Source organism: Pleurodeles waltl, chromosome 11, assembly GCF_031143425.1.
Source record: "Pleurodeles waltl isolate 20211129_DDA chromosome 11, aPleWal1.hap1.20221129, whole genome shotgun sequence".
Lineage (NCBI taxonomy): Eukaryota > Metazoa > Chordata > Amphibia > Caudata > Salamandridae > Pleurodeles > Pleurodeles waltl.
This window is the reverse complement of record NC_090450.1, coordinates 83,683,588-83,711,114: the sequence shown is the minus strand read 5'-3', so window position 1 is coordinate 83,711,114 and position 27,527 is coordinate 83,683,588. Positions and strand designations below refer to the sequence as shown.

The 27,527-nt window shown below is 45.4% G+C and overlaps 1 protein-coding gene across 1 annotated transcript in view; it reads right to left on the bottom strand.

Moving 5' to 3' along the window:
- Window positions 1-27,527, bottom strand: part of LOC138265432 (anosmin-1-like) — a 134,490-nt gene that overhangs the window by 4,228 nt on the left and 102,735 nt on the right. Inside the window, exons 9-12 of the mRNA XM_069213132.1 lie at window positions 25,069-25,221; window positions 23,165-23,259; window positions 12,014-12,182; window positions 11,192-11,424 (exon numbers count right to left, since the gene is read on the bottom strand). Of these exons, the coding sequence (XP_069069233.1) occupies window positions 11,192-11,424; window positions 12,014-12,182; window positions 23,165-23,259; window positions 25,069-25,221 (650 nt within the window). The remainder of the gene's footprint in view (window positions 1-11,191; window positions 11,425-12,013; window positions 12,183-23,164; window positions 23,260-25,068; window positions 25,222-27,527) is intronic.

Genomic DNA, 27,527 nt, shown 5'->3' with positions numbered 1-27,527 from the left:
TTACATGTTGTATTGCTTTGCACACAGAGAGTTTGTGAATCTGGCCTTGAGCATAGTACATTCAAGAACTGTAGAGCTGTCAACATATACATTTGTTTCAATTTGAATCGTTGAGCTAAGATGGAAGCCGTTTTGTATGAAGAACCTGGAAACTTTCACTTATGTTGCACTCTGTGTCATATGAATGCTTGTCATGGGACATTTTCATCTTTTGTGTCATATGGAGTGATGTATGGATGAATCATCATGCCCTATGAGCTTTAATATACCGTTCTCCAGATGGATCTGCAGCACTCTCCATACTTTCCCTGTGACCAGATTTTCCCCGCTATTCGTTTGCTTGCTGAACCCCTTGGACCCTGAAAGGTACAGTCCTCTCTACCCTTGCCCCTTTGAAATGCATTGCTGAGACTTTGAGCTTTTTCCCTGACCCAAAGAAGAAAACTCTTGACTGAGGTTCTGAAATGCTGATGCCTTCCTTTTTACTTACTTTTTGCCCACTTTAGTTATGTGTTACTCCAGATTTTTTTCCATTTTTTTGTGCTTTTTACCTTTTTACCCGCATGTGTTTAGCTCAGCACATGCTACCCCTTAATTTGTCTAATCAGTAGGTTTTCCCTTACCATAAGTAGCTAAACTAGGATGACTTTAAATTGCCTTAATGCTTGTAAGGACTGAACGGCGTTTGTTCTCTGTACATCAGGGGGTTCTTCTGATGTTCTGTTTTTTTTTCGTTGAATGTTTAGTTCTGCTAATTCTAGTTCGCTTGAATCTTTTCTGTCGCCTTGGTCAACTCTTCGTGATTCTGTATCTGTATAATTTTATCTTGAGAATTGTCTACATTTTTTAGTTTGAGCTTGTGATAAAACCCCTTAACTTTATTTCAGATCAGAGTTTTCCTTGTGTGGCCGCATTGGTCATATTGTCGTATTTGAATTGATTTGTGGTGAAATATGATGACCTTTCCTCCACACCCTTATTCTGGGCCAAAAGATTCACTGACTCAGTTTAAAGCATAATGCTGTGAAGGAGAAATGCTTCAGCAGCTCCAAACACAAACAATGTATTTGTTGTCCTCATGCCAAGCTCTTTATGCTAGAACGTTCTCAGCACATGTGGCCTAAATATGTGCACGTGCTTGTATATGGTATTGTCCCACTAGTATGCCCTATGGCACATGCTGATGAACAACCTGTGATCTGGCTTATGGAAGCTCCTTTGGAAAGTTATTTTCCTCTCCTTTTACATGCCACATTTGTCAACACTTTGGTCAGCCTGGGCACTTTGTCCTCTCTACGGACTTCACCCTGAAGGTATGTTTGAACACCTCTTGTAATCTAATCATGCATCCAGCGACCACTGTACTCAGCCGTTTGTCTATTTGTACAAGAATGGTTGCTACTTTCCACTTTTAGATGACAGTTGACCATCAGTGAGAGTATAGACTAACTTTCTAATCCATGGGCTTGCATCTGCAAAGCTCTGGTGTATACCTTTTCTTGCAACTCTGTTTGACATTTGGGGTTCACAACAGCTATCACAGAGTCTTCATAAAAGGTAGTGGTAGGGTGCAGGATCATAACTTCCAATGTGAACTTAGGAAAGCAATGGAAAAGATACATGTGTGTCTAACCTACAGAAGGGTGCTAGCACTATATTTTTATGTATTACCAGCACCAATATTGGAGACTACATGGCCCTGGACAGTAGCTTTGCAGTTGCTTTCAAGGAAGAACAGTTTTGCTTTATTTAGTAGAGAAAGCAGGTAGCATGCCATCTAAGTTGTCTTATTAATGTATTCCTTGAGGATTGAGAGATTCTGAGAAACTTGTTAGGTAACAGTTGAATGTTGATCAGTCCAGAATATGTTTTTAAACCAGGTTTCTACTAGTTGTTTGTTTTGGTTGGAGAATAGGAGGAATTTGTGAGGTTGATCTCCCAGTAAGTGCTACACATCCCAGTCACAGGCTGAACTTGAGTCGCTCTATGTTGAAAGCAGAAGAGATTTTCAGGTAGAGTTTTGTGTCATCATATATTAGTGAATGTTCATGATGTTACAGGTGAGTATGGCCACCAACGGGCTCAATGTAGAGGTTGCAGTTAACTGTGGAGAAGTATGAGCTCTGAGGTGGTCCCTTGGTGATGTTAAGCTATTGGCATCTAGATGTGCCCATGTTGATGAACTGGTGTCAGTTGGACAGGTAGGAAGAGAACCGGTGAAGGACAGTGCCTGCAAATCCCAGTGACAACTTTAAGGACTGGATGAGGGTAAAATGGATGATAGTGTTGAAGGTGTTTAATAAGCCTTGAAGTATCAGGAGGCAGGGGCTATTGTCATCCGAGGTCAGAAGAGCACTGCCTGATATTTGTAAAGTGGCAAGTTTTAGTGGGGCAGAATGATCTGAAGCCTGGAGTTATGGTAGCGATGGTTGATATTACTGTGTTCTTGAACTGGTTTGTAGACTGCTTTTCTTATGATCTTGCTAATGAAGGCTATGACTGATGATTCTTTTAGTTCAGGGTTGTCAATGCTCTACTTTTCTATCATTTCTTGCCTGTTTTGGAATGCTGCATTTGTTGTCGGTGAGGTCTTAGAAGTACCAAAGTGCTGAAGGTTTAGAGATGCTATAGCCCGCTTTCATTGATGCATTTATGTTTACATATTTTTCAGGAATGCATTGAAGATGTACATAAGGATATTGATGTTGGATATCTGGTGGGTCATAAAGGGGTCAGAGTTGAGTTTGTGCTGTAGATTGTCGATGGAGAAGTCCTTGAAGAAACTGAAGGTTAATTATTCTGTTTTGAGTTGGCATTAAAGTGTTGACTGGGCATACACCATGGTTATGGGGGTGGTGGAGTGGTCAATTCAGGGGTGGTGGAGTGGTCAATTTGGGGTATGAGCCATTTGCACTGGATAATTGTTCAAGTAGAGTCTGAAGTTGAATATTTTGCCTTTGTCGTGTGTTGGTTCAGTGACCTGCTGTTCTATGTTGTGAATGTGTATGAGAATGTACAGGGTGTCTATTGTATTTTTGTTGTTGGTATTGCGAGAGAGGTTGATGTCTTCAAGCAGGGCAGTGTGGATGAGTCAGATTGATGAGGCGATGCAGGGGTTCTCAAATTATATATATGAACTCTTTGTTTTGTGTACTCTAGTGTGAACTCTTGGTTCTGTAGTAGCTCAGTAGATGAGGTGGAAGGTGGTAGACTGGGTTATGGAGAGTGAAAAGTTACATGTGAGGAGCTCTATGAACATCTGCGTTGCAGTTCACCTCAAGTACAAGATCCGAGCATTTGACGATGGCAGGGTGGCCCTGTGTGTGCGGTGTGCACATTGAATGAAACCTGTGGGAAAAGAGACATCCGGAATGCTTAAGGATGCGGATGCAAGCCAAATTTCTTGGATGAAGAGTGCATGAAGGTTGCGGTCTGGGATGAGGTCTCCCATGGCGATGTGTGTATTACATCATCATGCTTGTTAATAAGCATGAGTTGAAATGTGGTTGGTCGTTTGTGAGTCTCTAGAATGTGTACAAGGTGAGATCTATACGTTGTGCACGTGTGGTGTGGGTGCTTGTGTTGTCTTGGTCTGAGTGTGATTGTGCGGAGGGAGGAGAGGTGTAACATGTGGGGTGGGGCACATGGTGAAATATTGCCTTGCAGGTGCCTGTTGTTGTTGCATGCGGTTCAGGGGTTGCAGCCGTCTTTAGACACAAACATGTGCTGACATGTCATTGTCACCTCTTTTCTGAGGCTTCCTCATGGTGGGACACTAACAGAGCATGACAGAACTGAAAAACCCTCTAAAACCCCTTTTACTAAAATGTATATTTATGCCGTATGTTTTGGACCTGTTTGTCTTTTTACCGGTTCAACAGGTATGGTAGTGAAAGTGGCTAGTTCCAGTCAGAGCTTTCACTCCTGTTAACCTGAAAGACATGCTTGTGTGGCTGTGTGTAGAAGTCTGATGCAATTATTCCAATAGATCTGATTCAAGCGGGAGACTCCAATATTTTTTAAGCCAGAAATGTCTCATTTTGGCTGTCTACCTCTTGGAATTGCCTCTGCTTCAATAGTAGTCTATCTGTGAAATACATTCTGCCAATTATTATTTTTTACCTCCCACTTTGCTCTTCTCAAATGTTAGCATGTACGCTGGTGCTGACTGCCCCTTGAGAGCACCGCCGGATCCCCACTGCTGGATGACAGAAGAGAACAAGCATTGGCAAAGCCAATAGGTCTCATCTAAGTAAGAGCAATTGGCTTTGCCAATATGTTTTAGCCATTTTGTTCACCAGAGTGCCTGCTGTTGAGCATGGCTAAAAGATAGTGGCATAGAGGAGAGTGGCATGGAGTGTCATAGAGTAGAATGGCGAAGAATGGATTAAAGATTTGTAGAGTGGAGTGGTATAGAGTGTCGTATACTGGAGTGGCATATTGTGGTGTTGTGTAGAGTGGCATTCACTAGAATAGCATAGAGTAGAGTGAACTGGTGTGGAGTGCATTGGTGTAGATTGTTGCAGGGTACAATGGCATAGAGTGCAGGGTCATTGAGTGCAGTGGTATTGAATTCAACAGTAATATAATGCAGTGTCATAGAATGCAGTGGTGTAGATTAGAGTAGTTCACAGTAGAGTGCAGTGATGCAGAGTGGAGGCGCAGAATTGAGTGGTGCAGAGTACAGTGGTGTAGAGTGTAGTGGCTTAGAGCAAAGTGATGAAGAGGACAGTGGTGCAGAGTAGAGTCGAGTAGCATAGAGAGTAGTGGTGTAAAGTGCAAAGTAGAGTCAACTGGCATAGAGTGCAGTGGCATACAGTAGAGTAGTACAGTAGAGTGGCATAGATTCACTGGAGGAGAATGCAGTGTTGCAGAGTAAAGTATCAGGGTGCAGTGGTGTATAGTGGGTAGAGAGCAGTGGCATAGAGTACAGTGATGTACAGTGCAGTGGCGCAGAGTGCAGAGACATAGTGGAGTTGTGCAGAGTGCATTGGCATAGAGTGCAGTGGCACAGAGTGGAGAGGAGTGGCGTAGAGGGCAGTGACGTAGAGTAGAGTGGTGCAGGGTAGGGTGTCGTTGTGTAGAGTGGCATAGAGTGTAATGGTGCAGAGTGCAGTAGTGCAGAGTAGATTAGAGAGGGCACAGTGGTTGACGTAGAGTGCATGGGCATAGAGTTGGGTATTACAGAGTAAAGTGCATTGGTGTAGAGTGTACTGCATAGAGGGCAGTGCGTTAGAGTGTAATGTTGAAGAGTGGTGTACAGTACAGTGGCAAGTGCACAGTAGATTGGTAGAGTGGCGAAAAGTGCATTGGCATAGCGTAGAGTGGTATAGGTAAAGAGGTGATGCGTGAAGTGGCATAGAGTGCAGAGGGATAGAGTGGAATGGTGCAGAGTGCAATGGCATGGGGTAGTGTAGAGTGGAGTGGTGCAGAGTAGAGTGCAGTGGTGTGGACTGGGGAAAAGTGGAGTGGCGTAGAGTGGAGTATTCATGGTGTGGTAACACAATACCATTACTGACAACACATTTTTAATTGAAATGACCAATACATTTTCAAAGACATACAGGTTTAATAATGAAACTATAGAGTGCATAAAAGAACATTTGTGGAAATTGCATCACCTAGTGTAATGGTTCGTTTTGATCATAATAAAGTATTTCCAACACACTTTAGAAATAACAAAAAATGTGGTTCATTTGTGCATTCATAATTCAGATATATTCTGAAATACTTACACAGGTCATTCAAATGTTGTTGTGTGCTACAAAAAATCTCTTTCTTACCCCCAGTATCCAGCACATAAATCCTCTCACTTTGAAGTCAGAGAAAGAAATGGAAACAAGTGCCCTTGGCAGACTGCACTGACATTTGACCTTGTCTTTGAATGCACAGCAAATGTGAGGAGATAAGAACAAGATTTAAAGGATTATTAAGAGAAAGGGAATTTGTTGAAGGGTATAGAAAACACGTTTTAGGCAACTGGAAGAAACAAACTGAACCTGGAGAGCTTAAAGCAAATAAAGCAACACTTGAAAAGGCAAAAAGTGTGTGTTACAAACCACAAAGCCAAAGGTAATCAACGAGCGGAATGCATTCCTATGTCAACTTTCTTAAAGTCACCAAGATGTCTTTAGCAAATCAGACAGCTCTGCTGTCTGGCAGGCTGCAGCCTAAAAAGCGCTGATGTCGCAAAATGCATGTCTGAAAAGCAAGTTAATGAAACGTTTCATAAAATGGAAATTGCTGCCCAAGCGTAGAGGGAGAACAACCTAGGCAGAATTTTCCATAGCAACTAGCCCACAGTTTTAAACAAGCATTTACAATGCAACGGGTCTCGCGTTTGCTCATGTTAGAGCTGATCGCGTTGTAAACTCCTAACCCGACTTTTCACCTATCGGGCAAAAGTGCATTTATGTACACAACCCGAAAAAGTAAAATTAACTATGTAAAGCGCTCGACTTCTGCCAAGCGAGATCGCGCTCGTAAATTAGAGAAAAAGAAGTCCACTAGCCCGATGGAAAACAGCGAGCCTCGCATGTTTTCTGTACTTGGTCGCTGCGCACGAGGAGGGCTAGCCACCGGAAAAGGCATGACGTATGCTTGCCTTTGACTAATGAAAGCAAGCAGATTTTATTAGGCAAGCCCACAAACCAATAAAAACACTGACGTGAAGTTGACAGGGCTCTGAGCCCTTTTCTAAATACAAAAGTGTCTCACTGCGATACGCATGCGCGAGCGCATGCAACGCAGGCTCGACCCTAAAAAGGTTCAAAAACCAAGATTACATAAATGTGAATGAAGCAGGTATGACTATAATATGCGAAGACCAAGGCCCAAACGCCTCGTGAGAGAAAGAGATGTTTAATTATTTCCCTCATAATGTTCACTTCTTAAAAAACAAGCATTTGCCATGCAATAGGTCTCGCATTTGTGAGAGTTAGAATTATTGGCATTGTAAATGATAATGTTTTTTACCTATGTGTTTTGGTTTGGAGTATAGTGGATGCATGCCAGGTGCCACAGCAACCTTACCATGCCTGCCGCTGCAAGAGGGAGGACGCAACAAGGCAGCCATCTTGGGAGTGTTTTTGCCTCATTCGTACTGGCTGTGATACCCTAGAGATGCAACCCTTTCTAGTGTGTTTACCCAAACTTCTATAGCACCCAACAAGCCACAAAGAGGCACCTTTGTGGCATTTAATCTAGGGAATGAGAGGGTTAAAAGATTTAGGAGCAAAGAAAATGGGGCAGCCATATATTTCTGTGAGTTAAACTTTTAAAGGAATTATTCCTCTACATAGGCAATACAAGCCTAACTTTTAAAAACATTGACTGTACACAAAAAGAATAACAAGAGACAGCTTAACTGAACAGGAGGCCTCAAATGTGTGCAGATTGGTGAAACAGAGCTTCAGTGGTAGGTGGGCCGACAGGATAGGTTCCAGGCGACATCTGTGACATTGGGTCAGTCTTTTAAATGGAAATACAGAAGGGCTGGTACTCTGTATCTATGTAAAGCACTGCCTTGGGTTAATAGTCTTACGACAGCCCTCGGCTAAGGACTGGACTCTGTAGAACAGATATGTGTACCTGAATCTCCTGGGCCTTGATGGTGCCTTTTCGGTGCATACATTTGTGCACTGGTTGATGGTTTTTAAGTCAGAATTATGTTTGTTGGGGTGACTTCTTAAAATTTGAAGTCTTGGACTCGCCATCTGGACCACTCACAGTGGAACAGGAAGCCTGGATTTGGACGATAGAGTGTTTTTACACCTAGACAAATGGTGCCAAGTGAGGTTCCTGCAGTACTGGATCATCACTATGAAATGGCAGAACCTGTATTACCAAGAGCTATATAAAAAAACGAGTTATTCCCAGACTGCCCCAACACACACCAGATAAAGAACCCTAGGGCAGAGTATGTGACGTAAGGGCCAGAGCTGTCGAATTTGGAACTGGGGCGCATGGTTCGAGTCTTGGCGCCAGCTCAACATCCTGTGATTCTGGGCAAATAACTTAATCATCCCTTGCTACCAAAAATGAATGTGTTCTTTTGTAATGTAACCGGTGCTCATGTAAATCACTTTAATACCTTTGTATTGAGTTTGCGCTAACTGAACTCTATTTGAAGAGGCCCAATTTACATCCAAAGGCTACATGATTTTTGGTATCAAGCCTGAGGCAGTGAAATGCTGGGTATGTAGTCACAACTCCTCTTCCACCATTTTGGAAACAACACCCTTCACCATCTTCTTGCCAAAAACTAGCCTATGTGCTTGGTTGGTGACCTTCTGGAGGTTATCAAGAGCAAGTGCAATTGCCTAGTGTTAAGCTCTGCTCAAGTCAGTTGGTTAATGCACCCACTGCAGAGGTCCTGACAGATTGAGAATGACACAGATTACATCCTTCACCTCTTCATCTGCGCAAGGTTGAAGCAAATTAATTTTAATGATTTTGTTAAGAATGGCACCTGCTTTGCAGTGCCATTAAATTCGAGAACCCGTTTACCAAATGCTTTATAAAACAAGCATTTTCTACGCAACGGGTCTCTAATTTGTTCGAGTTAGAGCTATTAGCGTTGTAAAGCAAAAAAAAGCAGCACGATTGCGCTATGTAAAATGCAGCGCGATCGCACTGCGTGGAAAATAAACAGATAAAGTAGTCCAGTCTCCAGGCTGAAAACATTGAGCCTCGTATGTTTTTTGGTACTTTACCGGTGCTGTGTAGGTGGGCTAAACACCGAAAAGTCATGACGTATGCATGCCTTTCACAAATGAAAGCAAGCAAATTTTAAAAGGCAAGCCCACGAACCAATGTAAGTGACTGACGTGGCATGGGCGTGGTTTTAAGCCTAGAGAGAGATTACAGAATGGACGGGGCACTTTGTGCTCGCCCATAAAAAACGAGTTATTCCCAGACTACTCTGCACGCACCAGACAAAGAACCCTAGGGGAGAGGATGTGGCGTAAAGGTCAGAGCTGCTGATTTTGGAGCAGGAGAGCACTGTTCAAGTCTCAGTGACGGCTCAACATCCTGTGATTCTGGGCAAATCACTTAGACCTTCATTATGACATCACCTCCGATGCAACGGGCGCCAAAATACCGCCAGTGCTGGTGGTATGTTTGGCACCCGATTATGACATTTCCGCTGGCCCAGCGGAAAAGTCACAACAACACTGAAGCCAGCTCATAATCGAGCCGGCGGCAATGTTGAGGTGCAGCAGCACCCGTCGCGCATTTCACTGCCCCTAATTCGGGCAGTGAAATGCGCATTGGGGCTGTGCCGGGGGGTCCCTGCACTGCCCATGCCAAGTGCATGGGAGTGCAGGGGCCCCCGAGTCCCCCTTACCACCATGGACAGGCTGGTGGATGGGGACTCATAATCCCCAGGGCAGCACTGCTTGCAGCGCTGCCCTGGCGGGTTATGACCGCCAGGCTGCTGGCTGTTGGTAGCCTAGTGGTACCGGCGGTATGACCATGGCGGGTGTGCCACGGTCATAATACGGCGGTTCGCACCACCAGCCTGTTGGCGGTACTACCGCCACCAGCGGCGGTGTGGTCTGGGACCGCCGGGGTCATAATGACCCCCTTATTCTCCCCTTGCTACCAAAAATGAATGTGCTCTTGTAACCGGTGCTCACTTAAAGCGCTATAATACCTTTGTATCAAGATTGCACCATTTAAAACTGCAAAAAAAAAATAATAGTCAAGCGCTTCAATACCTTCATGCTGAGTTTGTGCTACATAAAACTGCAAAAAAATAAACAAATGAATAAGACCCCACACACATCACAAAGAAACAGCAAGATGCCCGAAAACGAGGAAGATACTGCCATGAGTGTGAAACGGTGAGGCAAAAGAAAACAAGGGGGTACCGGGCAGGCGGCCACGGTGGCACAGGAGATAACAAGCGACAGCAGGAGGAGGGTGATTGGGTAGTGGTACAAGCAAGTATAAGGCTTGGGGTAGTGAGATTTAAGCAATATGAATGAAGCATTAGGGTGCGTGTCCAGTGCCCCTGACCTCAGCACTGTAAGCACATTGACTCACAGGAGGAGGAAACCAAGAAATAAAAGTCCCCCAAAGTAAGATAAACAGAACAAGGTGTAGTCATACAGTAGTTAGTCCCTGCTCCCAAAGAGAACAAGCATTTGCAATGCAATGGGTCTTGTGTTTGCTTGAGTTAAAGCTATTAGCGTTGTAAACCCCTAACCAGACTTTTCTTGCCACATTAACTGAAAATGAAAAGTAAAACAGTTTCACAAAACTAACCGGACTTTTCTTGCCACATAAACTGAAAATAAAAAGTAAAACAATTTCACATGAGCGAGCCGACGGCCACAATGAGCGCAAAGCAGACACACAAAAGGAAACAGAAGTATGCTCAAAGAGAAACGTATCGGCAAAAATGCAATTATCCATGTAACCGGCAAAAGTGCAATTATTCATGTAACAGGGTCTTTGTCATGCAAAGCGCTCAACTACTGCCCAGCGAGATTGCGCTGCCTAGGAAATAAAGAGAAAAAGTAGTCCAGAAACCATACCTAAAACATGGAGCCTCGTATGTTTTCAGTAGTTGGCCGGTGCGCTTGAGGCGGGCTAAACACCGGAAAAAGCATGACGTATGCATGCTTTTCACTAATTAAATCAAGCAAATTTTCAAAGGCAAGCTCACAAACCAACCAAACTGATAGGCGTGACATGGGCGTACTTAAAAGCCCACAGAGAGATCACACCAGGGACAGAGCACTTTGTGCTCGACCCTAAAAAGGAGAGACAAAGAGGCATGACTGACCACTATTAAGCAAGGATTTTAAATGACACTGAAACGAACAAATGAAATGGCTTTAAGCCCACAGAAGTAAGTATACTACAAGAGTCCATACGCTTATGCTCGACCTAAAAAAAAACATAAAACAACAACAACAACAAACAGTAAAGTAGGCCTTCTTTAGTTCCATGGTTAAGACCTTGTTCTATCTTCCTTCTGGATGCCATCGGTGCGTTGATGTATACATGTTTCTTCCTTTTGATTCCAGCAGGTAATGTATGCCGGGGATCACGAGTGTCTGAGTGAAAAAAACATGAAAACACAAACAGGCACTTCCAGATATCGCAAGGTACCCCAAGCCAAGCCAGAAGTGACTAACCTCACACTGTAAGCAAACATGTACCCCCTTGGCACACTTACTGGTGAGAGTGTCAGCGTTTGGGAAATGACTCTGTCATGGTCAGAGTCCTGAAGACCGCTGCCGGGTATTTCCTCCCATCTGAAATGATAGCTGGTCAGGAGCTGCTCTCTGGATGGGTCGCGCTGCAACACCTCCCAGTGGAATTCACCGGTAATGGATCCGTTTACACACCTAAACACGGCGGACAGTTTCTCCGGCCTCAGCATCACTTTCCTGGACGGCAGGTGGCGCTCTAGCATAAGAAAACGTTAACAGGATTTGAGGCACTATAGGTGTAAGGAACACAAACATAGATTCGATCTTTCATTAAACTGCTTAAGGAATGTGCTCAAAACTCGCTACGAAAACACACTGATTCCAGAGTCTAAAGCGATTAATTTGCTTGAGAATTCTCCATTCCTGTATTATTAGCTCGATTTTTTTTTAACACTTGCTACCCCTTGGTTCACCGAGCAGTGCCCCCACTGTTATTTTCAGCTCTATGAAATTGCAAACTTGTGATTGAAACTACAAAATATCTAAAACACACGATATTTCTGCAGTTCCTTTCCTTTTAGATTACAAGTAGGAAAGCTTTTTACAAAAAACTAAAGATAGATATTTTTTTATTGATTTTCATGATGCATTTATTTTGTAACCATTATTTACTTAAGGGTCATTTAGGACCCTGGGAGAAGGTGTAGCTTCAGGTAGTCTTTAGTTGTAAACTACTCCCTCGTAGAACACAAAAAATATGGAACAATTAGCAACAGAAGTGCGAACGCTAGATTTATTCCAGTTAGGCCTCGTAAGATCTCGTACAATGTTCGTTTGTCACTTACCTTCGGACATGCAATGCAGACGCTTTGACCCTTTCACCTTCAGTGAGTTGCATTTTGGAGTTGTCACGAACGTCACCGCTTCAACTGACTGTTCCTGGACTGTGATTGGCTGCACGGTCACCTTGTATTTACATGCGAACTGGAGTCCAGTGATGATAAAATGGGAACCCTGTGATCAAGAAAGCACAGAAGAGACTCAACGTTCAATAGAAAGGCAGCCACCTAGGGGATCTCCTTTGAAACATTCAACTGCTGCAAATAAATGTGCGAGCACAGTATACTGAGGCAGATTTATCCTAAATCCACCTCTGGCCTCTTTAGTCTATTTACAGCCATTCCTTGCCCCTTATCTCACTCTTGCAGCTTTCTGCTTGCTCCCTTTGTGACGCTTTTTCACATTTCTGTTCCTCTGTCTTTCCCATAATTGTCTTTTGCTCGCAGTAAATGCCGGACGCAGAAAAATAAGTGCTGTGCACCGCACCGGAGACCACCGGCTCAAATTAAGCACTGAAGCTACCAGAAGGTTAAGCACAGGCTAAGTTAGTGACTTTAATGGTTCACTCTGACAGGGACTGTGGCTGTTGCTTGAGCAGGGCACATCCTAGCCTCGACCAACAACCCAATTATTCACAGTTATCCATGCTGGAATCAAACCATTGGCCTACCGGCTACATACAGAGCTCTGTAGCACTGTAGTTTTGTAACTGGTTTGGAAATATCATTTTGTGTCCTAGAGGTTCAAGGACAACTTTTAGGAAGAGAGAAAGCTGTGAGATTACTTCAGAGGCAGAATTCCTTTTGCATCATTTCAACAGCACTTGAGCACTACCATAGCGATTTGCACCAACAAGCAGACCAGATATGTTCAAAATGCAGTAGAAGGGGGTACAAGGGTTTGTGGCTCCTAGCTGATGTAGGATGGTTGTTGTACTGAATTCCTACTCCAACAATATTGTGGTATAAATGTATCGAGGACAGAATACATCAAAAAAGTAGGTGAATATAGGAAAGTATAGATTTAATGTTCCTAACTCCACATCTATGTACCTTGAAGCTATATATACTGGGTAGGTACATATATATATATTTGGAGTTAGGCATAGAAAATCTAGACTTACCTGTTGATATTTTATTTTTCACATTCTGTCCTCAATATTGTTTCCCATCGATATTGTGGTTTCAATATTCAGGAGACCTACCACGCAGGATAAAGGGGCAGTATTTGTAAAGACAAGCTAAAAAATCTGAATGATTACATTTAGCTCAGAAAATTGAGAGGGGACAGATGGCTTTTGCTGAGAGTAAAAGAAACCACCATATGTGAAACATATGAGTGCAATGCTCTCACTGGTGGGGAATTAACATTTGTATTCAGCAAGACAATTGCTAAATTGCTAGAGATACTTTATGTTGAAGGTTATACTCAAATTTACTTCAAGAAACTTCTTTTGTAGATGATAAGAAAGATGGTATTTAGTTCCCGACACAGCACTGCTGAAAGGGCACAGAGCACTTTACGTAGTTTCAGTTCACTTTTCACATTTATAAATACAAGAGACTGACCAGGAAATATCACAAAACGTGTACGAACTGAAAGCAAAGAGGTACATTTAGAGAAGAGGTGGGAGAATAGATTAGTGCAATAAATAGTGTTCAGTTTAGCATTGAAGATATTTAAAGAGGGTGTAATTCTAAAGTGTAAAGAAAGAGAATTTCAGATTTTGGTGCATGCCCAGAGAAGGAGGGCTTGATGTTAGTTAATTTTAGGAAGCACAGGCCTCTGAGAAGTACTCAGAATCTCAGGGTTAGCACCTTTGCAATGGCGAAGGAGCATCGCCCCACTCACTAAGAGCCAGCAGCTGAAAAATAAAATAATATTTTACTATATTTTTCAGCTGCTAGCTCAGTCAGAATGTGCAGGGAGGGGTGGGGCTGAGCCATGGGAGAGGGGGGGAGGAGTGGGGTTGAGTGCACTAAGTGCGCATGTCAGTTTGGCTGGCCGGCGCACTTAGGTTTCTCCAGCAGGTGGAGAAACTGCACAGACTCCAATGCACTGTCTGAGCGGCAGACCAAGCTGCTCAGACCAATCTTGGTGCTGCTGTCATGCTAGGAATAGCATGAGGGCAGCCCCCGGATTGTGTGGGGGCCTGTGCTGGTATCTCAGGGACGGCTGAGACACTATCGAGAGAGAAGAGGAGTGACGCGGCCGGAGGCAGCAGCACAGGTTAAGTTTTCTTAAAAAATATATAATTATTTATTATTTTATCATTATTTTATTGTCCCTGTTCCCCCCCACAAATGCCCTTCTCTCCCCTTGAGATTTGTGGCAGCCGTGGCTGCAGAACCTTCTGCCAAGTGTTCTGTTACATTCAGATCTCTAAGAGTTTTGAGCGAGGCAGGTCAGTGTGGTAGGTGAATGGCTTTATATGTGACACAGTCTGTTTGAAAAGTCATCTTGCATCTTGAGAGAGTCACTTAAAAGAGGCAGGGATGTGGAGATCTTAACAGATTTCCTGCTGTTTGTGATCAACCTATTGGCAGAGTGTACAACTGCCCATAGAGAAGCAAAGTGAGACTTGGGAAGTCCTCTAAGGAGTACACTACTATATTCATTGTTAACTACACTCATTGTGTGGGATCATTCATGCTTGCAGAACATTTTTAGAGTCTTAGATGGGGATTGATGTGTCACAAATTTCCACTGGTACCTGGAATTTCTAATGATTTCCACAATGTGTACCTTAAAGTTCTGAGACTTATCCAGAGTGAAATTGAGTGGTTTACTCTGGTCACAATATATATATATATTTTTTTTTAATGAACAATTTTATTGGTTTTGTTGAGAAAAAAGAAAGAAGGAAGGAGAAGAAGAAAGAAGGAAAATCAAAACATTACCCAGGAAAGGCCTGGCGCAGCCAGCTTAGAGTCGTACTTATAGTGACAATATCCTTTAACCATATGACAGATCCACAACATTGTTATGCAGTAGTGAAACACACAGTCCTGTTTGCTTCCGGGAGAAGACCAACCATTTCCCACACACCTTTGTGTGCTTATGGGGACAGCCCCTCGCAGACTGATTTTTCTTGGCTTGCACACCAGTCAACTCCGCACCTCCACTTCTGGAGGGATGGTCCATTGGGAGAGTTCCAGGTGGCTGCAATGTCCCTCTTGGCCACCAGCATGGCAGGACCAACAAACGTGGGATTGGCTCTTGTGCCTTCCAACTCCTCCATTGTGCCCAGCAGGACCAGTTTTGGGGACATCTGTTAATCCCTCCCCAGCACTACATTAAACTCATAATTTATCTTACCCCAGTACACCTGTATCAGCGGGCATGTCCAGACCATATGAAAGAAATCTGCAGGGCCCCCTGCACACCGTGGACACTGAGCAGAAGGACGAACATCCTCCCGATATAGCCGGTCAGGGGAAAGGTATGCCCCATACAAAAAGTAGAGCTGCACTGCACGCAGTTTGCAGACACCGCCAGTATTCTGGGTGCCATTAGCGCTTCCACACAGTCAGCCTCCTCAATGGGTCCCAACCTGCCCTCCCATTTGTTCCTGATATGGTTTAGGTTGCCTGGAGCATTATTAATTAACATCTTGTAGATTTTGGATACCCCTTTTTTCCCCACGGCTCCCATTAGCAGCTTGGCCTCTAGTGGACTGTATTCCGGCACCGAGTCTGTGCAGCACAAGTGCTTGCCCAGGGCCTGTCGGAGTTGGAGGTATCTGAAGAACTGCATGCAGGAGAGCTGAAAGTCAGATTGCAAATCTTGAAAGGATCGCGTGGCATCCCCCTTCCACCTTCCATACATCCCTTAGTTGCGAAATGCCCATGAGGTCCCATTTCGCAAACCTTCCCAATGTAGCCGATTCGCTCAGCCGTGTGCTGTGTCACAGTGGAGTCTGTTGGGTGTTGACATTGCTCCACCAAGTATGCCGCAGTGCCGCCTGCCATGCAAGAAAGACCACTTTGGTCACTGGGTCCATCTCCCGGGGAAGTGTGAGCCATAAAGAAGGTCTAGAATACGTGGAAATCCTAGTGTGGTTAGATCTAGCTGATAGGCCAGGTTGGTCCACCCCGCTAAACCAGCCATGCACCATCAAGAGTTGTGTCGCTAAGTAGTATAGGTAAGGGTTAGCCATATCCCTCCCCCCATCATATACCCCCCTCTGGCAGTGCTATAGTGCTATCTGGTGTCTTGCACCATACCAGAGGAAGGAGGTGGTAGTTCTCTCCAGTGTATAGAATCAGGAACGTGGAATCAAAAATGGAAAATTCTGGAGCACATATAAAATGCGTGGTATTACCATAATTTTATATAAGGCCACGAGGCCAAGGATTTTTTAACCGCAGTACTTGCCACCTTTGTAGGTCCACTTTGATTTGGGATAATAATGGTGCCAGATTTAGGGTCCATGTGAGTTACGGAAGGAGGGCCACCCATATACCAAGGTATTTAAAGCTCACCCAGCAAATGGGCACCACCCCCTGCCAATCATAGCAAGCTTGCGACAATGCTAAGGGCACCAACACTGATTTTGCAGGGTTCATTTTGAGCCCTGATGCCTCTTCATAGCAACGCAGAATGTGGAAGCGCCGTGGGCCAGTTTCACTGGGCTCCGTCATATAGAGCAGAACATCATCAGCATACAGGGCCACTCGGTCTTCAGAGGATGTTCCCGAGTTCCAGCTGCAATATTGTGGGTCTATTCTGATCAGTTGTGCCAAAGGTTCAATGGCCAGGGTAAAAAGAAGAGGGGACAGGGGCAGTCTTGGCGCATTCCCCTGCGGATAGAAGATAGGGTACTGTTGACCTGCACTCGGGCCGTGGAGTTGGCATATAAGGCATGGACTAGTCGGTGGAATCTCGGCCCCAAACCTGCACATTGTAATACTAGGAAGATAAATACCCAGTCAACAGTGTCGAAGGCCTTTTCAAAATCAATAAATAGAAGGGCTAGGTTCTGGGGCAACTAGTGGCGCCGAGCTAGGGCCATGTGTAAATGACGTACAGAGTGTCACATGCTACGGTTGGCCATGAATCCACATTGATCCGGGTGAATCAGCAGCAGTAGCACCCTTTTAAGATGTGAGGCAAGAATTGCGGTATAAATCTTCACTTCGCTATTAATAAGGGATATTGGTCTGTAATTGGCATATAGCCGTGATGGTGGTTGAGTTTTGGGAAGTTCACTAATAGTTGCTACATCTAACCCCTCCGGAAAGGAGCCCCACAGGCTTTGAGGTGCAGTATCTGGTTGTCTCGGAACACTTTATGATATTCTGACAGGAACCCGTCGGGCCCAGGAGTCTTACCCACCCCCAGCGAGGAAATGGCCTCCCCGATTTCTTTTCTTGTTAGTGGTTTGTCTAATATGTTTGCCTCCAGAGGGGGCAGTTCGGGGAGGGGAATGTTCGTTAAGAATTGTCAGGCATGATCCCAGTCAATCACTGCCGATGCCTGATATAATACCTCATAATATGGGGCAAATGTGTCTGCTACTTCTTGGAGCCTGGTTCTCCGTGTGCGTTAAAGATTTTGGGGATAATTCTAGATGACTGATAATAGGAAGCCAACCAGTAAAGCAGCTTCCCAGTTTTGTCCCCCATCCATACACCTTGGCATTGGCCACCCGTCAAAGGTGTTTAGCCGCCTCCAGAGAGTGGTCACGGAGCTCCTCCCGGATCAGTAGGAGTTGTCTGGCCACTACTTGGCTTGGCTGCGTACTTTGTTCCGCCTCCAGCTGGACGGCCCAGGACTTCAGCTGAGTAATGTGAAGGGTGTGGGATCGCTCTCGGGAGCGGACAAGGCTCTTGGCCGTCCCCTGCATCACCGCCTTACCGGCAGCCCAGAGAACTCCAGGTGAGGGAACTGAATCTCTGTTGAGGGCAAAATATTCCTGGAGCGCCTGTTTTAATTGTTGGACATGACGTTTCTGCTTCAAGTACCATGCATTCATTCACAACATGGGGAAGACCACTGCCTGGGCAGGCCCCATAACAAACTGGAGTGGAGCATGGTCAGATATCCCGTGCGGTAAAATTTCAATGTGCGTGAGATGGCAGCAATCTGTGGCCACAAAAAACAAGGTCAATTCTAGACTGCGTACGGTGCGCTGCCAAAGTGTGCATAAAGTGATGATGCCGTGGGTGCCACACCCTCCATGCATCGCATAGCCCTGTGGACGCCAGCCATCCATACAGTCCGGCGGCCGTGGCGAGCCTGACACAGTCATGTCCAGCGTGGGTTTGGGAACTGCACTGAACTCTCCCCTCAAACATGATGATTCCCCAGGGTAGATCTAGAAGCAGGTTGGTAGGATCGTTTAGAGTCTTGCACACTGCTGCAGGCGGGGCGTAAACACACTAATGGCATTGATCGTGAGGTCTTCAACTTTCCCAGTCAGAGCCACATATCGCCCCTGTGGGTCCCTCCATACTTGGGTTACCACCATAGGAAAGGAGCGGTCGAGCAGTATTGCTACTCCCCTCGAGCCGTGCACAAACCTGACATGGTATACCCTGTCAGAGCCCTTACTGGCCAGAAATGGACAGCAGTCCCCTAGGAGATGAGTCTTTTGCAGCATTAGCATGTCAGGTCGGTGGAGGTGAAGATATGTGATTACAGCTGCGCGCTTAATCTTGTCTAGAAGACCATTAACGTTCCATGAAATAATGTGTACCGGTCCCCTTCTGTCTGTGGGTGTATTGCAATCTAATTCCTACTCATGGGTCCTCCTGGATATCCTTTGGGCCCCCCCAGTACAGTAGGCATAGCGTCTTGTTGTGTGTCGTACTCTTCGTTGCACAGCAGCATATGCCAACCTCCCTGTGCATTTGTTAGTAACAGCAAACAAACAATGAATCTAGATAACAATAACGAATGCCTTATTACATGGCCTCAACTCCCATACCCCCCCAACTCCCATCCCACCCCATACTTCCCCCAAGAAGCATCTGTTGCCCTTATAAAACATCTTACTCTCTAACACAGCGAGTTTTAAATCCCAATCTATTGGGCAGTGGTGGTCCGCTCCATACCGTTGGATTAAAGAGCATTGGATATTAGGCAGTTTTAGTGCAACGTGTGCTTAGTGTGGGTTTTACTTGCCATCTCCCCTTCCATTCTTGAATTTACAGCAGCGGTCTTCGGGCAGGTCGGAGTCATTAGCTACTTCCAAGCGCTCAGGCATCGGCCCGCGACTCCCCCTCTGCTCCACCAGGGCCACTGCTTGCTGAGTGCCCTGGTAGGGTCCCTGCTGTGGTACCCCCGACGGGGGCCTCACGGGGGAACCGAAGGGCAAGCCCCGCCATGCCCTGCACCTCCTGGAGCGGGTCTTGTTGTTGTCTACCTCTCGGAGCCTTGCAATGAAAAAGAAGATGGTAGGGTATCTCCATCGCCCTCAGTTTCTGCTTGACTTCTGTGTAGGATCGGCGTTGCAATTGAACATCTCTCATGTAATCTGGAAAGATAAGGACCTTTGCTCCATCACAGCACTGATCGCCCTTGGAGTGCGACTCCTGTAGCACTACATCCCTGTCTTTAAAATTGAAGGATTAAAGTATCACCGGTCTTGGCGGGGAGCCTGGCGGCGGCTTAGTCTGCAGGGCCTTGTGGGCTCGCTCTATGGCGAACCCTGGTATGAGGCAGTCTCCAGGCATCCAGTATCTGAACCAATCCTCCAAGAAAGAGGTTAGAGAGGAGGCTGCTGTATTCTCTGGAAGGCCTACGATACAAAGGTTATTTCACCTGGATCTGTTTTCAGCATCTTCCGTCCTGCGATGTAGTTCTGATGTACGGGCCGATAAAGTGGACACTTGTGTTTTTAAGGCAATCTGTTTATGTTTCATAGCAGATATTCTTGATTCTGCTTCTGTGATCCGAGCAGTGGCATTGTGGAGATCCTGGGGCACTAGCACAACATTGACCCTGACCTCCCCAACTTTGGCTTCCACCGCTGTCTGAGACGTTTGGATGGCCTGAAGAATGGTTGCCAGGTCTCCGACTGGTGTCAATTTTCCCCCAGAGACGCCCGATGCCAGGTCTCGGACATGAGTCACACTTAGGCTCGTAGTAAATTGATCCATGCGCGTTTGAGCTGAGACGGTCCGCGCCGGCTTGTCTTTGCCCATTATCGCTCTCTTAATGTACAGTTACCTCAGCAGCAGATACTACTGGGCCCATGCCAGGTCTGCACCCCCCGGCAAGGTCAGCTGGGTTCTCTGCTGCGGGACCCCAGGCGTGTCATGGGGCGCCTGTGTACAATCAGAGTTTCTCCTTACAGCCCACCTTCAATGAAAGCTCACTTCCATACACTGTCTCACCACGAGGCAGCAGCGCCCGGGGTCAACAGCAGGGCACATATAGTCACCGCTGCTTCACCCGGCTACACCACTCTTGGACCTGCTGCATACCTGCCTCCAATGGCACGGGGATCACATTGCCTCAATCTCTAGGTTCGGGACCTTCTCCTGGAGGGGCCGCTCCAATCACCACCGGCCGTTCTTCCGCTGGACGTCCCTCTTCAGCTGCGCCGCTTCACTACCCACACTCTGCCCTTCGGTGCAGCCGGGTTTCAGGGGTACTTAAAAGTGGGCCTGGGACCAGATTTCCCACAGCAAATAATTTTTACTATGAGGAAATAATATTAAACAAAAGGTCAATGAGTGTGGGTACGTGGTCAAAGGTGTAATTAAAAACAAAGATCCTCATTTATGAGGATTTGGCGTAGGAAGGTGCCACAAGTCTCCTTGCTACACTGCCCTACCCCAATACAAAAAGGCAGGACTGGACCGTATTTATGAAATAGAGTGCATTTCTGTCCTTTCCCCCTGCGCTGGCGCACAAATTGCTGCCTAGCGCCAACATAGGCAGGATTGTTTTTGTGAAGGAAGGTGCACCTTCCTGCACAAAAACAATCCAGAGAGGCATTGTACCTCTTTCTATATGTGCAGCAGATAGCAACACAAATTGAAAGAGGAAAAACAAGGAGAAATTAAAACATTTCTCCTCATTATGCCTGCTCTGGGGAGGCGTAGGGTTTGGCACTGCCCCAGTTTACATGTTTTTGTAAATCTGGGGCAGCGTAAACATCCATGGGTGGTGCCTGGGAACACCCACCGCAAGGACTATGGAACGCCGCCTTGACACAAAAGCAATGCAGTAGCTTCCGCTGCTTTGCCTTACTTAATATCTATAAGGCCATTCAAAGCCACGCAGGGTGGCTTTGTGTCACCTCATACGTATAATTGAGAGGGTTGTGCCACTAGAGCATCAAAAAAGTGATGCTCCAGCAGTGCAAGCCTCTCATAAATAAACCCAAAATAGTTGCTTTAAGTCTTTCACCGTCAGGTAGTTACATATAAATTAACAGCCAGCTGAAATGAAAAATAAATAAAAGCAAGTTGTTACTCAGTGGGACATGCGCTGTAGTGCACCTATTAGTTAATGCACTGAAGAGGTCTGTGAGTAACCGGAGAGCGACCGAATTAAATCCTGGTTGGTGCAGTTGAGAATAGTGACGTGCATTTTTAGTGCCACGAGGTCACAGTCTGTGACAGAAAGCACTGTGAATACGTAAGATAGTAGATTTAAGTAACACCAGAGCATATGTAATACCTTTTTTTTAAATAGCTGCCCCTTCAGCACCTCCAGATGAAGTAAGTGCTGTGAAACTACAATTAAAAGCACACAAAGGGGGTCATTCTAACTTCGACGGGCGGCGGAGGCCGCCCGCCGAAGTTCCCCCACCAAAATACCGCTCTGCGGTCTTTACCGCGGTCTAAAGACCGCGGAGGGTATTCTGGGATTTGCCCTGGGCTGGCGGGCGGCCGCCAAAAGGCCGCCCGCCAGCCCAGGGCAAATCAACCTTCCCACGAGGACGCCGGCTCAGAATTGAGCCGGCGTAGTGGGAAGGTGCGACGGGTGCTGTTGCACCCGTCGCGTATTTCAGTGTCTGCATAGCAGACACTGAAATACTGAGTGGGGCCCTCTTACGGGGGCCCATGCCATTGGCATGGGCACTGCAGGGGCCCCCAGGGGCCCCGCGGCACCCCCTACCGCCATCCTGTTCCTGGCGGGAGACCCACCAGGAACAGGATGGCGGTAGGGGGTGTCAGAATCCCCATGGCGGCGGAGCGCGCTCCGCCGCCATGGAGGATTCTGCAGGGCAGCGGGAAACCGGCGGGAGACCGCCGGTTTCCCGCATCTGACCGCGGCAGAACCGCCGCGGTCAGAATGCCCTTAGGAGCACCGCCAGCCTGTTGGCGGTGCTCCCGTGGTCGGTGACCCTGGCGGTCACCGACCGCCAGGGTCAGAATGACCCCCAAACTTCTTAACTCTTTCCACTACCCCTAAAAAAAAATAGATGTTTGTTATCACGAAGCTTTGTGACTGGATCAGCTCCCAAGCATCCTTTACAGTCGCAGATTACTCTTAACTCTTTGCAGATCAGCCTGTAGAGCACATTTGAATTTCATTCAGGAAGCAGGTGCCCTAGTATGAAGGCCTCCTTAGCTGTCTGTGGCTTTCACAGCACAGGAGACTCAATAAATCAAAGTTCACCTGAGGCATTTTAACAATCGTCTGGGGGGATAACCCCCTTTCCAGGACTCCACGCCCCCCCGGGGGTCGCGGCCCCCAGATTGAAGACCTCTGTCTTAAAGTGTCAAAGGTGCCAAGTGCACAATGGCTTGAGTGACATGCTCGTATAATCATGGCTTTGTAGCTACCAACATTACTGTCTGGGATTATATTTACAAGATAAAAAGCGAGACCACTATTTCCAGAATGCAAGGAGCTGTTGGAAAAAAGGGCAGTCATTGTAAAGGTATTGAACATACCTGTGGGTCCTTTGCAGCAACATAGTTTTACTACCCAATTTTACATATATATATATATATATATATATATATATATATATATTATGCACCCTAAAACCTATATAATTGTTGTACGGATGAAATGGACATTTTCACTTGCATGACATCACAAGTACACAAGACACGGTGTGTGTGTGAAGTCACTCACTGCTAGAGGATATTTAAACTCCTTTTGTAGACTAAGTTACTATTTTTCCTACATCCACCGTGATGTCTGTGAACCTTCTGCTACTGAAAATTAAGCTTCACCATATGTACCTGGACTGTTGTTTTTTCTTCGTCTGCTGTGCTGTTGCCCGCACAAGTTATAGGCCTCCATTTTATCAAGTAAGCACTGGAATCCCCATGGTTGTCTGTAAATCGTAATAGGCATACATGTTAGCATTTACCCGCAATACAAGAACTGCAAATGCAATTTTATCAAAAAGATTAAGGTTTTTGTTGAACGTGCTCTCTAAATTTGGAATCAGTAGTTTATGGGAATGAGAATGTGAGGTTATTGAAACCTTTACAGGAAGTTAACATTCAAAGATGGCTCCAGAAAGTCCATGCTGCAGTGGCTTGCACCCTTGTGTCTCCACCACAGTCTTTCAAAACAAGGATTCATCTATCATATTAGACACACTGACCTTCAAACAAATATATCGGATTTGCTTGTCCTATCATAAGAAGACAGCAAATGCTATGTAGCTACTAAAATTGATGCCTTTCCCTTTATGATGACTGATAGATCACACAATGAGTTGCAGTTGTAACATTCAAGGAGGTTAATGTTTAATGTTTAGCCTATTCTTTGTTATTATTAAACATGAGGGGGCGCTTGAGTGCCAAAACCTGAACACGCCACAGATGAAGAACTCAGTCTCCATGGTGGAGAAGACCTGGCCATTTGAAACTGACCTTTCATTGGCAAAGGTACTGAGGTTATCCATCTAGCTTTATGCACCAATGAAGAGAGCGGTGTCATTACCAGGAGCCAGAACTGTTTTATCTACCAAGGAGGCAGTGATAATGGTCAGAGTGACTGGTGCCAATGCACTGACGCAAACCAGTGTTCTTGTGTTACATTTATTTGTTGACCAATTAAAAGGGATGACATAGCATCACATCTGATTTTAGTGTCTCTTAAGGTCCTCTTTGTTTACTCTGCAGATCCCCTAAAGCTTAAAGGAAAAGTAATGGCAGTCTGGGAGCTGGCAGATTGGGGAGTACTTTGTTTCCAGCGTGATGCTCTGCATTTCTTCTTGGCCACCTCAGTCAGATAGTTCAATCCCCAGTGCCAGAGACTTTGCTGTTACTTTCATATTTTTTCCGACACCAGGAAACTCCTGTGTCTTTGAAACTCTTTAAACAAACAGTGAAATATTGATGAATGTCATCCTCAAGTACACAGATCAACAAACTAACTTTAGAAGAACAACACATACAAGTCAAAGCAAACACATACTGTCAATGCTATCCCAGTAAATTCAAGTTAAGAAAAATAATAAGTTTTCATAGCTGTACTTTCATTTGCAGTTCCCAAGCCCCGTCGGCCATTATGGTGCAGGAGCCCACCCCATTATCCAAGACTGTGAAAAAGCTCTACGCCAGTCTTTATTGTGAAGGAGCCCCTTACATGGCTTAATTGCACTGCAAATCCAGCAAGCCAGTATGATGCAGGGATCACCGTAAGCCAACATTGTACAAGGTGCCTCACGAGCATCCCAGCACAGTTCCCACCAAAACCCAAACCCTTCAGATCTCCAACTCCTTTGGTCCCTTCCCTGAGTCAATTCCACCGGTCTGTAGACTCCCACAGGAACTCCCATCCTTAGACCCATTGCACAGTATCTTCACCCCATAGACTCCACTCCCAGAAATATTACTTATGGACACTTTTTGAGGGCTCACACTCCCCAAGAATGTCCGGCCTCTCTTCTTCCTTTCATCTTTTTAATGTGTCTGCCATTTGCCCACCCCCTACAGTAGGTACTCATCAACAGTGTCAATCAATAACATCACAAGATTACCCTTGGAGTCTAGCTTGACAAGTCTAGCTGGACATGTGACCGGTTCTACTGCACTCCCATCAAACATTCAGAGACACTGACCAGTTTGAAAGTCTGTGATTTACATATACTGCTGTCAGCATCTGATTAAACCTCATCTGGTTGATGTACCTTCAGTTTTTTTCCAATAGATTTTTACTTGCAACTGGCCATCATGGTAATAAGGAGAGGCTGCTTCCACCTTCTTTATGAGTGACGTTTTCTGTAGCGCTGGTAACTCATTCGATACTTCAGCATCAGGATTCCGATTGCGTTCTTTGACATCTGACAATGTGAGCACAAAAAACATTTATCTTTCAAAGTAGTGGAAATTATATCTCAAAATACCATTGGAGCTAGAAAAACCACTCACTTGAGAACATTCACACTAGTGTCAAGAGTTTGAACAAGTGAACTGTGTTCTTTTTTAAAAAAAACTGAAAGTAATATCTCTGAGGTGAGCTATTGTAATCGTGTGACATTTTTGCCCTATGAAATTGGGACAGCTATGCTGGGATGGTGAGTGCCAGGGTTGGCTACTGAACAGTCAAATAATTGGGATTTAAATCCCATGTTGAAACTGTCATGAGAGCACAATTTACAGTAGTGGGTCCATCTCTCCCAACAGTGATCTTATGACCAACCAGATAAATTTTTTTTTAAAAATAGAACAAATTATGCATTTCCTGTATAACTGTTGATTGAAACTGGTTAAAATTGATGTCTTGCAGGAAATTGAAAAGGGCCATCCAAGAAATATTTTGGATACTTAAACATTAAAGGCCTGATTTAGAACCCGGTGGAGGGGTTACTCCATCCCAACAGTAACAGATATACCGTCTGCCGAAATATAAATCCCATAGGACATAATGGGATTTAGATTTTGGCGGATGGTATATCCGTCGCCATGGTGATGGAGTAACCCCTCCACTGAGTTCTAAATCAGGCCCTGAGTCTGACCCTCCACCAGTAGTTTATGAGGGTTACAACATCAGAATAGTTTGGTAAAAAGGGACAAACTGTTATTTCACATCCAATGTCCCCAGGAGATTATCTAAAGACTATGGGCCTTATTTAGAGTTTGACGGATGGAATACTCCATCATAAACATGGTAGATGTCCGGCTGTTGTTTACAAGGTCAATATAGCCTATGCTTCTAGTACACGGGATATTCACCACATTTGGATGGACTACCTTGCACAAAAGTTTGAACATAAAGTATTAATAAACATATATAAATAAGGTCCTATGTTTAAATACATTGGAGTTATAATTTGAAACAGTTTCCTACAATTTTTCAGATTGTTTAAAGCATATGCCTCTACTTCTACTTACAAATTCCTTTCATTTTTCCATCCTGTCTCTTCTATATTATGACTAAATATCTCTTTGGACATCCATGGAATGGAAAAGGAAAAAATCTACAGATGACCCTATATCATAGATTAAACACCAGAGCTATCCCTCAGGTTTCATGTATTTTACAGGCACTATTTGAATAAACAGCAGTAGATTTCATTGTTATTACAAGCTTCAGAAAACACTCAGATGTAGTAAGACACAGGGCATTAACAGCTATCAACATAAATTAGAAAACGTCGTATGAACCAAGAAATAAACGACACAGCAGGAAAAAAGTGCATTCTATAGCCAAAGAAACATGCTGCCATCAGCCTAAGTCCCCAAATTAATGCAGCTTTACTGTTGAAATATCAGCTTCAAATATTTTGTTAAAGCACTTACCTTGTGTTTTACTTAAAATACATTTAGGGGGTCATTACAACCTCGGCGTTTTTTTTTACAAGACCGCCAAGGGACCGCTGTGCTGAAGACCGCCAGTGCAGGCGGTTTTCCGCTCAGCGCATTATGACTGCTGGCAGCCCTCCGTCCTTTTCCGGACGGAGAGCCACCAGCAGCCATACTGGCGGTCGGCGGGGAAGTGGAGGTTGCTCCAACTCCACTGCCACGTCAACAGAACACCGCCCACCGAATCACGTTCTGTGATTCGGCGTGGCGGTGTTCTGTTGACGGGGTGCTGGCGGCGGAACTGCCCCCATGGATCCCGTCCCCTCCCGGAGGATCAACGGACCAGGTGTGTTGATCGTCTGTTAGGGGAGGGGGGTGAGGGGGTGTTGTGTGCGTGCATGGGGGTGTGCGTGCGTGTGTGTATGTAGAGGGGGTGTGTATGCATGCGGGGGGTGTTGTGTGTTTGGAAATGAGTGCGTGTCTGTCTGTATGTATGTCTGTATGGATGTGTGCGTGTATGTCTGAATGTGGGTGTGTGTGTATGACTGTGTGTGTGGCTGTTGGCATGTTTGTTGGTGTGTGTGCGGGTATGTGTGTTGGTGGTGCCTGCGTGCGTGTCAGGTGTGAATGTGTAATGTAATGTTGGGGGTAGGGTGACCATGGCGGTAACCGCCATGGTCATAATTCCAAAAAATTTTACCGCCAGCCTGTTGGCGGTAAGACCGCCGCTTCTCCGCCAACCGCCAGGGTTGTAATGAGGGCCTTAGTGTCCCCCCAATACCAGTTCTCACATTTGATTATCTATTTATGTTCTTTGCCTAATAATATACTAACTCTGTCCTCA